The sequence below is a fragment of the Mustela lutreola genome, chromosome 2 (assembly GCF_030435805.1).
Source record: "Mustela lutreola isolate mMusLut2 chromosome 2, mMusLut2.pri, whole genome shotgun sequence".
Lineage (NCBI taxonomy): Eukaryota > Metazoa > Chordata > Mammalia > Carnivora > Mustelidae > Mustela > Mustela lutreola.
This window is the reverse complement of record NC_081291.1, coordinates 24932974-24946546: the sequence shown is the minus strand read 5'-3', so window position 1 is coordinate 24946546 and position 13573 is coordinate 24932974. Positions and strand designations below refer to the sequence as shown.

General features: G+C 38.9%; 1 protein-coding gene across 8 annotated transcripts in view; it reads left to right on the top strand.

The window, feature by feature from the left end:
- Nucleotides 1–13573, top strand: part of ERC2 (ELKS/RAB6-interacting/CAST family member 2) — a 932553-nt gene that overhangs the window by 393992 nt on the left and 524988 nt on the right. For all 8 annotated transcript variants that reach the window (XM_059161221.1, XM_059161225.1, XM_059161223.1 and 5 more), the window contains one exon: nucleotides 1740–1907. In XM_059161221.1, coding sequence (XP_059017204.1) covers nucleotides 1740–1907 — 168 coding nt within the window. The remainder of the gene's footprint in view (nucleotides 1–1739; nucleotides 1908–13573) is intronic.

The window sequence follows — 13573 nt, the reverse complement described above, 5'->3', positions numbered from 1 at the left end:
GGGAGCCTGCTTCCTCCTCTCTCTCCGCCTGCCTCTGCCTGCTTGTGATCTCTGTCAAATAACTAAATAAAATCTTAAATTAAAAAAAAAAAAGAAACACAACTTCAGTGCTTCTTTCTTGGAAAGGGGTAAAAAAGGGAGCTTCTACTCTGATAACTTTATTTCTTTTTTTAAAAAAATTTTTATTTTTTAAAAATATTTTATTTATTTATTTGACAGTGACAGATCACAAGTAGGCAGGGAGGCAGGCAGAGAAAGAGAGAGAAGGAAGCAGGCTCCCTGCTAAGCAGAAAGCCCTAATGTGGGGCTCGATCCCAGGACCCTGAGATCATGACCTGAGCTGAAGGCAGAGGCTTTAACCAACTGAGCCACCCAGGCGCCCCTGATAACTTTATTTCTAATATCATTGTTCTTTCCTAATGTATTCTACCTAAGACTGATTCTTGCCTTTAACATAAAAAAAATGACAGGCACTTAGGGGGTTCCAACCTTTTTGTTCATAGATAGGGAAACTGAGGCTGGAGGGCTGGTAGGGGAGTTATTTGTCCTGATTCTCATAGCTAGATAGAAGCAGAACCCAGCCTAAAACCAAGGTCTCCATTCCAGTGTGCCAAGTTGCCTTTTGAATTTGTGTCCTGATAGAATTTATATATCTATTTATTTTGGCTTATTATGGTATTCCTGCCTCTTTTTTCTTTTTAAAATTTTTGTCTTTTTTTTTTTTTTTGTGGTCCAAATTTTATTTGCTGGTAGCATAAGAGACAAATTCTCAACAAGACTTGTGACAAGATGCAGCAGACTCCTACTTACCCCTATCCCGTTTCTTCTTCCCCAAGACAACCTATTTCAACTCTTTTTGCCTGGTTATTTTGGTATTTCTAAGTAACATGCTTGCCTCACTACTTCTTCTTCTTCTCCCCCCACCCAACATAATTAAATTATTATTATTGTGTTTGTTTGTTTTCATTATGTTCAGTTAGCCAACTCACTACTTCTTGATTGTTGCTGTAGCTACTATCCATCAAATTGCTGGTATGGACGGTGAGGATTAAATTCTCCCATCACCCCCAAATCTCACATTACCCACATAAACTTTTTTTGCACTTGGTCTTTGGAATATTAAGTGTGAAAAATAAAGCTTATGTTTCCTCATTTTATTACTGAATTTGAAAAGCAGAAATTGTAATAATCGAATTTTTGAGCTAAGATAGAAATAGGAATTTTTGTCTCTTTTTTGTTTCTTTAATATTTGGAAAGCAGTCTTTCATAACACTGGAGAATGGTCACTTCCATAGCATTTCCTTCCTCTTGGCAACCTGTATTTTTCTAATGCAGGAGTCTTTCTCTACTTGTCAGTCTTGTTCTTCCAGATGTCTGTGGCATGGCTCATTGTGTTCTCCATATTCTTGGAGGGTGCTGCAGAGCCCGAGCAGGGTTGTGCCCTCCCCGTACAATGGATTATCAATGTGCTTTGTTTTCCTTAACAGGGAGACATACTACTATTTCATAAGAACTTTTGATTTTAAAAAAAGCATCACTGTTCAGATACACACACAATGGGACTTTAAGGTAAATACAGGCTGTTAAAACACATGGCATTGAGATAAGCATGAGCAATGGTAGGACCATGCTGGGCTGAAAAGGCCACACTGCTGCCCCGCTCCCTCCCAGGGCATGACTGATGGTTACTGATGACCACTGTGTAAAACTGCCCCCTTCTTTCCTTTTCCTGACTTCAGGTAGATGCGCTGAGGTTACGACTGGAGGAGAAAGAATCTTTTCTCAATAAAAAAACAAAACAGCTACAGGACCTCACGGAAGAGAAGGGGACACTGGCTGGAGAGATTCGAGACATGAAGGATATGTTAGAAGTGAAGGAAAGAAAAATCAATGTTCTTCAGAAGAAGGTGAGTAGTTCACATAAGCCCTCTAGCTTGGGAATTGGAATCATCCATGTTCTGTCATTTCAGAGAAATTTTTGAGCACATGGAAGAGAAGAAACTATTTTTTTTTCAAGTTTTAGATTAGGAAATATAAACTTTTCACTTACTGGTATTTAACTTACTGTTTGTTGTATCATGCCATTTTTAGCATAGCCTGATGAATTTTCTATTTGATTACCTGAAAACTAAATAATGATGATTCTTTCTATATTTTCCAGCTTAAATATAGAGATAATTATACAAATTTAGATATACATCTAAAATAATTACAAGTCTGAAAAGTTAGTTATTTTTTTCCTTATGGAGAGTTGAGCAATGTATTCTGTGGGTCGTTAAGATATTGTAGATGCATTTTTTTATTTATGTATGTTTTAGTACATCTTACTCTTGTTGAACCCATACTGATTTGTATGTGTGTGTGTGTGTGTGTGAGTGATGACTATTGTTTACCTCTATTACTTAATTGGAATCAGTGAGACAATATATAATAAGCTCCTGAGTACAGTCACCTAACACAGAAGACGTTTGATCTAGCTAGGGCCCTTCTTTCCTTTTTTCCCTCAGCAACTCATTTTCTCTGTTGTAAGGGATCCAGATTTGGGGAATACACCCTGATTTTTTTTTTTATTCCCATTTTCTACCAGCATTGAAACGGGGTAGGAACCGGTGGTGGGCAGGAGGAGCCAGCTGGCTGGGACACTGCCATAAACAGGCATGTTGCTGGGCACCCAGGCTACGGCTGCTGACAAATGAACTCTAACTGGCCCCTCCTTCTGGTGTTATTTGCCACTATCATCTCCCACCTTGTTTATACTAGCAACATCCTAGCCATTTTTTGTTTCCACTCGTACCTTTCCTATAGGCTGTTCTGAACATAAAAGCTAGAGTAGGCCTTTAAAACAGTTTCTATCAGTCTGATCAAAACTCTCCAGTCATAGTAACCACCTACATAATTTTGGAAAATGAAAATCATTCACACTTTATTGAGAATTTCTGGATGAGCATGAAACCAAGCCCAGGGCTCTTCTGAGCATGGGGTCTTCCCTGTGCTGCTATAGAAGTCACATGCCCCTGAAGCAACCCCCAGCCCCTGTGGCTTCCATCCTCACTCTCAGGGTATTGGTGATCTGATGGATCATATTATTAATTCATTTCTGTTGAAATCTTTACAGACAAGGCTTGGTAATTTGATCTTCCCTTTGCAGCTCCAGCTAATTGGTACAGATGTGTAGAAGAGAGCTCAGAAGACATGACCAAGGACCCTTGAATCAATGGGGCTGTCAAAGGCAGATAGGACTAACAGAGAGACAGAAGGGCCATTCTTGGGGCAGGTACTAAGGATTCAAAAGAAAACTTTTCATTTAAAATCCCCAACAGTGAATAATGATGAAAGCTGACATTTATTGAACTTACGTTGAACACTGTATGCTGGATACTTGCTATGCTCATTATATGCAATGTTGACTTATTTTTTTTTAACCATAATCCTTTGAGGTGTGTATAGTTATTAACCCCAGGAAACTGAAGGACACTGAAGCCTATGGTAGGCTTGCCCAAGGTCATGCAACCTAGATGCAAGTTTTTGGTTTTTTGTCTTTGAGAAAATAGAAAAAAGTGGTTATAACAAGTTGAGAAAATAAGCCTAATTTTCCTTTGGACCTCAAGTTTTATGATGATACCAGGTGTCAATCAATGAAGAACATCACAATTGCTTGTTTTACAAGGAGTTGAGACTAAGTGCTCTTATTCTTGAGGAATAAATGACATTGATGTTCTTGGTAAAGAATTTGGGAGGGTACTTTCAATGCAAAAGTGGCAAATGACATTTCTGATGTGCACATTTTGCAAAATTTTATACTTTGCTCCAAAAGCAAGGCTCAAAGGTGTGGGGCTAGTTTGGAAGTTCTAGAACAAAGCCAATGGTATATTATGGCTCTTTTGGAACATGATTATAATCCCACTTATTTAAACCATGTAGATAATGGATTAGGAAATATTTCATGTGTATTCAGAGCAGTTCTTTAGCTTCGTTTTTTTTTTTCCCCCCCACTGAGTGTTAACCAATCCATTTGAGGAGGAAGTAATACCACTGGCAACCTAGTGTGGGGGAGGGAGTTCTATTATACTTGCCATGTAAAGGAGAGATAATCCCCAAAGAAGTAATGCACAGGATTCAGAAACCAACTCAAAATGTGAAACTAATACAGAAGCTAATGGGCCAATGAAACATTGTCTTTGGGACTGGAGACTCCTTCGAGTTTTGACCACATTCAGCATAATTGGCTGTTTTAGGGCAGGCCTGGATTGGAACAGCATAAGCTTTGGATTAGGGTGTGTTGGCATGGAAGAAATAATAAACTTATGTCAATGTCAGACATGTAGTATTACTTAATATTTCTTTCTTATAGACTCTTTGGCAACCAGCACTGTGTTTTGATGCCAATAGAAATGGGTATGCTCCTTTCATAGCCATGTTTAACCTGGCGAAGCTAGGCTTGCACCTCGTATCTGTCAGTCTTGCCTTTAGAGTCCTGGGTCTCAGAAATCTTGTGTCCTCCATAAGCCACGTGAATAGGTCACATGTCTAGGCAGCAGGCATGAACACAGTGCTCAGAGCATTTTGTTACTTAAAGAAGGAAGTGAAGTTGAATAAACAGAGAACCAGGTGACAGAGTATCTCTGAGCAAGGGTTTGTAGGAAAAGAGCAGTCATTGAGCATGGATTTTGGTTTTACTGCCATACTTTTGGCTCTACTCCATAATTCCCAGCCATGGAGTTATTTTAGTAAGGGACAAAAATGTACAGGTATGAAAATTGTTCAGTAGAGTATCCTCTTATGGCTGTGATGCTGAAGTCAGAGGAGCAGTACAGTTTTCAAGCTGCAGCCTTTGTATTCTGTTCTCATACCTGAATTCAAACTTCAGCTGATGAAGTGCTACCTGGCTATTGAGATTTTGTAGGAAATATCATAAAACCTTGATGACATTGTACATTTGGAAAGTGTATAGTGCCCAGGATTATAGGACATGGTAGCATTATTTGAACCAGATCAAATACAGACTGTTACGTAGCTCATGCAACATTAACTTACTACCCAAGAAATTTTTAAAAAGCCATTAAATTGGACAAAAATTCTATCCCCATTTTCATTCTAGGTTTCAGTCCCATTTTATAGAGCAGAGGTACTTTATTAGTAGAAAAACAGATGGTGATTTCTCTGGAAGCCAAGTTCACTAGCTGCCCATGTGGCTTCATAGATTGCCCTGTGGGTTGGAAAGGGCAGGGAAAGGTGAGTGGAATTGGCTTCTGGGGTGGTGTCTATGGACTTGCCCACTTCAGCAGCTTTAGTCTGCCATTTTGGAAGAATGGCAGTGAAAATTCTGAATAATGATAGGCTCAGAGGCAAGGATGCTACAGGAGTATGGTTATTAGCATACTGGGTTTCTTCATGAAGTTTATAAAAAAACAGTATCTGAAGAGATGATTCTAGAACGTTGAGATTTCCATGTTAGTGTAAAGTTGATGTAAGTTATAGAGGACTTTTTAACTGAACTGAGCTCTTTCTTGGTGTTTAAACATCCAGTTGCACTTTTATATTTATTATTGGCAAACCACTTATTTTTTGAACATATGGAAAATTGTGTTCTTTTTGCATTTACTGAGTGTTTCTTATGTGTCAAGCAGTCAGTACTCTACATCATAGAAGCTCGAAGGGAAATAAGACATTCTCCAGTTTTCAGGAACCTGACAGTGTGGTTGGGGAGATAGACATGCATAATGGAGAGCAACATGGTGTATTTCTGGAAGCAAATTGCTTAATGGATGCAAATAGTAAAAGCTAATTCTGACTACCTTGAGCAAAAGGGAATTTATGGCAAGGGTATCCAGAGCCCCAGTATCTGGTCCGTAGAACCAGATTAGGAATGATAAAGAATCAGGACAACCTTGGTAGGAGACCAAGAGAAAGGAGAGAGTGCCATGATCTCATAACCAGAAATGTCTGGTTAGGCATCTTCTCTGCTGATGGCTCCCCTTTCACCCTCCTCCCAATGCTCTTACATCACACTGTTGATTAAGATTAAAGTCCTGGGAGAGAGCTCTAGATTTCACACAGGTGTCTCTCATTGGCAGGATCTAACCAGACCTGCCATAAAAGGAATCTGGGAATGTGGTTCCAAGAGATTTCCACTCAGTTCTTGTGTCACTTACTCAGGGAAGTCTTTGCTGACATTGCAGGCTGGGGAGAGGTTTTATACTTTTAAAGAACTGTTTCTTGGCTCAGTTTGAAATTCTGCATCCCTTTACTGAATGTTGGCCTCACTCCATGGCTAATCTCTGTGAGTGCCCCAACTGTAGTCATCAAGATACCTCCAGCTTCTTGCAGAGTTCTTGGCAGGTTATGGTCCTCAATCAACACACATTGTGTGAAAATTATATCAGCAAGTTCTTAATGAATGAGGACTTGGGAAAAGAGAAATTACTTTGAGATCCACTCCTGACCCACGAATATTGTTAGCTGTGAGAGGAGTCTTTTGTCCCAGTGAAATGTCAGACTCACTCCTTGTTTCCAGGACAGTATGTTCTATGTAGGCTACAAGACGGAACCATCCCATTTATAATAAAACAAGATGGGGAAATGACTGGTGTCCTATCCACATCGCAAACCTTGGTTCCATTACCCTGACAAGATAAAACAAGGTGTTAAGGCTTGAGTAAGGGAACTTAGCTACTCTTGCTTCCTTTTCCTTTTTAATAAAAAGAAAATGTAGCATTTATGAAGAATACTGTCTTGTTTTGCAGAGAATACTGCTTCTTCCTCCAGTTCTCACTTCTAACTTACTGGATTGTTAGAGGCATGGTATTCTGGTGAGAGTGAAAAAATGAAGGTATTGATTATTCACGATCATTGTTAATTATGACCATGCAAATGATAATTTTTTATAACAAAGGGATTATTTGCTGCTGTTTGAGCCCTTACTATACATCAAACACTGTCCTGAGAGTTTTGTACCCTTAGCTTATAAGTCCTTATAACAAACCTAATGGCAAATAGGTACTATCATACTCCCTATTTTTAAAATGAGAGACTGGTGGGCGCCTGGGTGGCTCAGTGGGTTAAGCCACTTGCCTTCAGCTCAGGTCATGATCTCAGAATCCTGGGATCGAGTCCCGCATTGGGCTCTCTGCTCAGCAGGGGGCCTGCTTCCCTTCATTTCTCTCTGCCTGCCTCTCTGCCTACTTGTGATCTCTCTCTGTCAAATAAATAAATAAAATCTTTAAAAAAATAAAAAAATAAAATGAGAGACTGGTTTAAAGAGTACCTTGTCCAAAGTCACACGGCAAGGAAGTGATGGAGCTATTCTTTTTTTTTTTTTTTTTAAGATTTTATTTATTTATTTATTTGACAGACAGATATCACAAGTAGGCAGAGAGGCAGGCAGAGAGAGAGGGGGAAGCAGGATCCCTGCTGAGCAGAGAGCCCAATGTGGGGCTCTATCCCAGGACCCTGGGATCATGACCTGAGCCAAAGGCAGAGGCTTAACCCACTGAGCCACCCAGGTGCCCCGATGGAGCTATTCTTAACCACCACACTGTTTCTATTTTATGATCCTGCCCCACTCATGAAGCAAGTGAAATCATTAACTTTTAGAGATTAGCTAAACTATAATTTGAGCAATTTACCTGAGGTTAACATACAAGGATGCCTATATTTAATACCAAACAAACAGAGATGAAATTACTAAGTAGTATGATGAAAAATAGGAAATCAACTAAATTAATAAAATAAAACATCAGTTCAGGAATTTAAAAATATATGTTAATATATATGTTAAGCTATATTTTAGAAAAAAGATTGTGATGACTTTCAGTTTCTGTTTATTTTTCCCCCATGAGATTCTTTACGTACCATTTTAAGCCATTGGATTTTTTTTTTGCTGCTTTGTTTTCAAAGGATTGCACCATTTTTGCCATCATAGTAGTTTCACTTTGTTTTGGTAGTTGGCTTAAAGGAACAAGAACCCAAAAGGTGATTAGAGGCTTCTAAGCAGCTTTCTAGGATGAGTCACAGATGAATTCATGATTTGAGAGACTCCTCACTTAGTCCCAAGAGGAAGTAGTCTGGGAGGCTGCTCCATTTTGCAGTGAGCTGTTCACCTACCATCTGACCTTGGTGTAGGTGGGCTCACTTTGCATCTAAAGCCAGGAACTGGGCTGGCATCCAAGTGTTGGAGCTGCAACTAGGGTCCTTGTGGTTCTAAGGCAAGGTTCTCAGCTGGGAGACCCTTTACAAACTTCCCACCCCCAGGAACACTTGGCAATGTCTGGGCATAGTTTTGGTTGTCACAGCAGAGGGGGGATTGCTGCAAGCATCTGGTGGGTAGAGTCCAGGGGTGCTGCTAAACATCCTGCAAAGCACAAGAGACATCTGCCCTCCAAAGCAAATAATTTTATCCACTCCAAAAAGGACTCTACAGGAATCTATTTCTTCCCATGTATGGACTGTCCAACTTATCTTGGCTCTCTCTTAAAATGATTTTTACTTTGTTTAATGGACATTTTTCTCTCTAGTATTTCTGAATATTATCTCAGCTACTCTAATTAACATTTTTAGCTATACTTTTTCTCTGGCATCATTATAAGAAGTTTACAGAGGTAGACATCTTGTATGTGTGTATATGAGCATGTATAATATTTGAACTATTACTATTACTTTCTCCTTTTATATTTTTAATGTATATATAACATTCTTGAACTATTAAAATTATTAGAATTATTAAAACTGTTTTGACTACACTGATCATATCAACTAATTTAGGGAGAGGTGCTGGTCAGCTATGGTCTAGGGAATATATAATAGAAATAAAACATCTTATTTGGACAGAGCAGTGTTGGGTCACCCAGCAGGTATCACCCCATTTAAATTTCTTTGGCTTAATGCCAGTGTTCTAGTCATTTGGAAAAGTGCCCCTTAAGGCTAATCTTCTTTTTAAATGTGCTTGATTTTAGTTGCCTTGGGTGCTAAAAATCTGATGTATCTATTCACATTTTACTATTTTCTTTAATATATTTTATCTAGTAATTTGAGATGAGAAAATATTATTCATTGTGGGCTGAATGTAGTTTTAACTAATATGTTGCTTAAATATTTGTAGCTAAAATGTATTGTCTAGATTAGTGTTTGTGATTTGCCAATTTTTTTGAAAAGTACCTCCTCAGTCTAGAAAATATAAGAAAATCCTAACTTACTGCATTATGTAACAAAACCTCTACATGTATTCTGTGTTTGTATGGTTACTGGTGTTTACATGTTGGTGGGTCTCAGCAGAACATCTTTGTTCTGGCATCATTTAATATATTGCATTTTTATCATGGTTTGAAGTTGGTGACAAAGTTTCTAGTACTAATTAAATTTCACAGAACAAGGAATCAGAAAGCATGTGTGCCTCCTATTCTTGGTTGGAATTATTTGCCCAAGGTTAGCAATGACCTAGGCAAAAACCAGGTTGGTGGTTTTAACCAATTGATTCTATTGGCAAGGAGTCCAGGGGCACCTGGGTGGCTCAGTGGGTTAAACCTTGGCCTTTGGCTCAGGTCATGGTCTGGGGGTCCTGGGATGGAGCCCTACATTGGGCTCTCTGCTCAGCAGGGAGCTTGCTTCCCCCTCTCTCTCTGCCTGTTGCTCTGCCTACTTGTGATCTCTCTGTCAAATAAACAAACAAATAAATAAATACCTTAAAAAAGAAAAAAAGGAAGTCTATTTTGTCCCAATGAAGTTATGTTTTGAAGATCACTTTGCAACTCTTGAGTAGAGATGTGGCTGGCCTCTTTGGTAAACCTATGCCTCTGTATGAAGCAGTAAATTTACCAGCCTTCTTTTTCATATGGATTGCTAAGGGATTTGAAGTTGCCCTCTCTTAGTGATGACATTGATGAAATAATATTTTGCTAGCAAACGAACCAGGAAGTTATCTTTCTGAAGAAGCAAGTAAAAAAATTTAAGGAAGCCTGCTAATTCATTCAGGCATTCCTTCATCAACTACAGTCACTGTCCTCAATTAGGTGGATCTTTCTACTCCCTGGCTTGTTGGTTTGATCTCTCTATCTATCTATCTTAAAAGAAATAGAGAGCATGAGTGGGGTGAGGGAGGGCAGAAGGAGAGGGGAGAGAGAATCCTATTGAGCCTGACATGGGGCTTGATCCCAGGATCCTGAGATCATGACTTGAGCCAAAATCAGGAGTCAGATGCCTAACTGACTGAGTCAGCCAGGTACCACTACCCACTGGCTCTACTGAACACAACCCAATATTATTGGACTTTAAAAAGATATGTAAAAGTAGGGATGCTGATGAAGCATGGACAACACTAAAGACAGAAAGATATGAGAGAGCAGAAAACCTGGGACCTTCTGGTCTGGTGTTTTCATTTTTCCACTCAGGACTCAGAGGTCCTGAGAGATACAGTGACTTGTTTAGGGTCACAATGCTAATTAGTGACAGGGCTGGGCTCTGATGACAGTTTTCCTTCTTCTTCTCTTCATTCCCCTGTGACAGCTGAGGCCTTGGGTACCATTGTTTTATTCTGGCCATCTTGCTTTCCCTCCCCTTGTATCATCCAGTCATCCAACAGAATATATTCAACATCTGTAATGACTGGGATGCCCTACAGGCAGGGGCACTGGGGATTACATAAGCTACTGGAGAAAATATAATTTCTGCCTTTTAGGAGCTCACACTCAGAAAACAAAACAAAACACACCAAAGATTCAATTACAGGGCAGTGTGTGCTCTGTGCGATGCCAGCCAGGTACATGGTATACATAGGAGGGGTTCCCCACGTATTGGGAGTAGAAATGGTCAAGGAGGACTTCTGGAAAAGTTGATGACTAAATCAAGAGCTGAGGTATTACAAGATGTTGTCCATCAAAGCAGTGAGGATAAGATTTGCAAAGATTTGAGTGGAAGAGGCAATACAGTGCATTTGGTGGAATTAGAAGCAAAAGTAATTTAATATAAATGGACCACACTCCCCTGCCCCATTTGAGGAAAAATTTTTACAGTTAGATGTTTTTCTATTCTTTATGTCTTCTTGCAATAAAATATATTTTATAATTAAGGTTTGAGAGTCACTTTGACTTCCAGATTATAAATATTCTCTTCCTGTCCCTTGTGACTTGCAAGTGGCAGGAGCGATTATCTGTGTTATTTCAAAATGCAGTTCAGGGCCAGATCATGCTGAGAACTGATTCTTATTCAATGAAAGAGCTGATCCTGAGCCAGGGGAGGCAAATTCTCTTTTAAATAAATATTTGCTTCTGGGTTAAGATCTTATTTCTGTACTTAATTTCAGCATGATGGATTTTTTTTTTAAAGGTTTGTTTATAATTACCTGCAAAATCCCTTGAAGATTTAAAATAAAAATGCTCAGAGTGCCCTGACAGTGGCTGCTCCTGGGTACAGGCATCTTGACACATCTGTCAATCTCAGCTACCAGCTGTTGTTGTTTTGTGATACGGGATTAGAGGTAGTTGAGCCTTCGCATATTTCAGTCTGGAGATGATTCCGTTTGTCTTCCCACATACTCCCCAGGCCATTTGATTTAAATCAACCTTATTTATGTGGGAAGAAAAATTTTCTTGTCTGTCTTTTTTACTTATCCTGTGTTTGGCAGTGGATTCTATTTTGCTGTGAAGAGTTTGCACATATCAGTATTAGCATTTATCATGTTGTATTGTAGGGAGAAGTTCCTAATTCACAACTTTTTATAATATATAAAAAGTTTCCCATAGGAAATTATTCCCATAGGAATAAATGTAAATTAGGGATGATGTGTTCTTGGGGCATATGATGCCACAGTCATTGTGGTAAAGGGCACCTTAATACTGTTCTGATATTGCAGTCTCCTTGCCGTTTTTTGGTTTTTTTTTTTTTTTTTGTTTTTGCTTTATCCTTACCTGATTATACTGTACCGTTTGCAAACTGAAAGATCTAACTGCTTTAAAAAGACTGTTTTCACAGAAACTGAATTTTAAACTAATGGCACAGTTTATGGCGTTTTGCGGCCTTCATCATAGTATTTTATCACACTTACCTCCTTTTTAGATTGCTGATTTTTGAGAATGAGCAATAACACCAACGTGTAATCAGCTCTTGTATAATATAGTTTACAAAAGTAATTTACAATTCTAACATAAGTGTTATGGTAGGTAGAATTCTAAGATGGTCCCCAGGATTTCCTACCTCTCTGGTATGCATTTCCTGAATAATGCCTAGAACTGTGAATATGGTGGATTCAACACCAATGATTAGATGGTGCCATATGACTTTAAGAAAGGGATATTATTTAAGTGGGTTTGACCTAATCACATGTACCCCTTAAATCTGGTCCTATGCTCAGAGATGGGAAAGTCAGAGATTCAAAATATGAGGGGGATTCACTGTGTAAAAAGTTCTTTGGCTTGAAGATAGAGAGGGCCATGTGGCAAGGAATTTGGGCAGCCCTTGGGCTGAGAGTGTTCCTGCTGACATCCAGCAAGGAAGCAAGGACCTCAATCCTGAAACCATAAGAGACTAAATTTTGCTTGGAAGTAGAAATTTCTGTAGAGTTTCTGGAAAAATACTCATTCTGGGTGACACCCTGATTTCACCCTTGTGATATCCTGAACAGAGACCCCAACCAGACTGTGCTGGACTTCTGGATTGCTGACCCACAGAACTGTGAGCTGATAAGTGGAAATTGTTTTAAGCCATTAAATCGATATTCTGTTACACAGCAAGAGAAAACCAATACGAGTGCATATTAATATAACTGTTCAGTAGTAACAAATCTCTTACAGAAATCCAGAGGCAAGTAAACAGTAGTGGACTTCATAGGATCCTGATAAGGAGTGCTGGCCCACTAAAGTGGTGTGGCTTGTAACTATAATAAAAGTAGTTTCCGATGCCTTTAACTGCTTAGCTTAGAAACCATGGGAGTTTTGATGAGTTTTTATAATTGTAGGGGGATTTGCATTATTTCAAAATGTATAGGCGTGAGCCCTTATTGGTTTTTAGATTGTGCTATGTCAGATTGCATAACCAAGATTTTAAAAATGTTTTATGTTCGTGTCTATTTCCTTATTAAACCCTGAGCTCAGCAAAGGAAGTAACAGAACATACTCTTCTTTTTATTACTAGTACCAAGCACAGTGCTTGGCATGTGGCAGGTGCTTCGTATGTGTTATTTGGAAAATTGAAATGTAATGGGAGAACAAATCTGTCCAAAATTCTGGTACAGTTCAGAGCAAGTAAACAAATAGGAATGGTTGTGTTCCAATAGAACTTTATTTACAAAAACAGGGTGTGCACCAGATTTGGCCCATGAGTTATAGTTTGATGAGCTCTGCTGTAGATCATAAGTTATTATAGCTTAGCAGCAATTCTACCATTTAACAATCTACATGGCAACTGAAATTTTTAAGAAATATATTCCAAATATTTGATGGAGGTGAACAAAGGATACTTCTTTTCTAGGCTTTATTTACTGTTTGCCTTAGACATTCCTCTTGTCTAGGTAGGTAGTAAATAAGTTGCTCCAAAGGGTGAGGTCTTCCCAGTTTTACTGCATTCTGGTAGTTTTTTGTGAATAAAT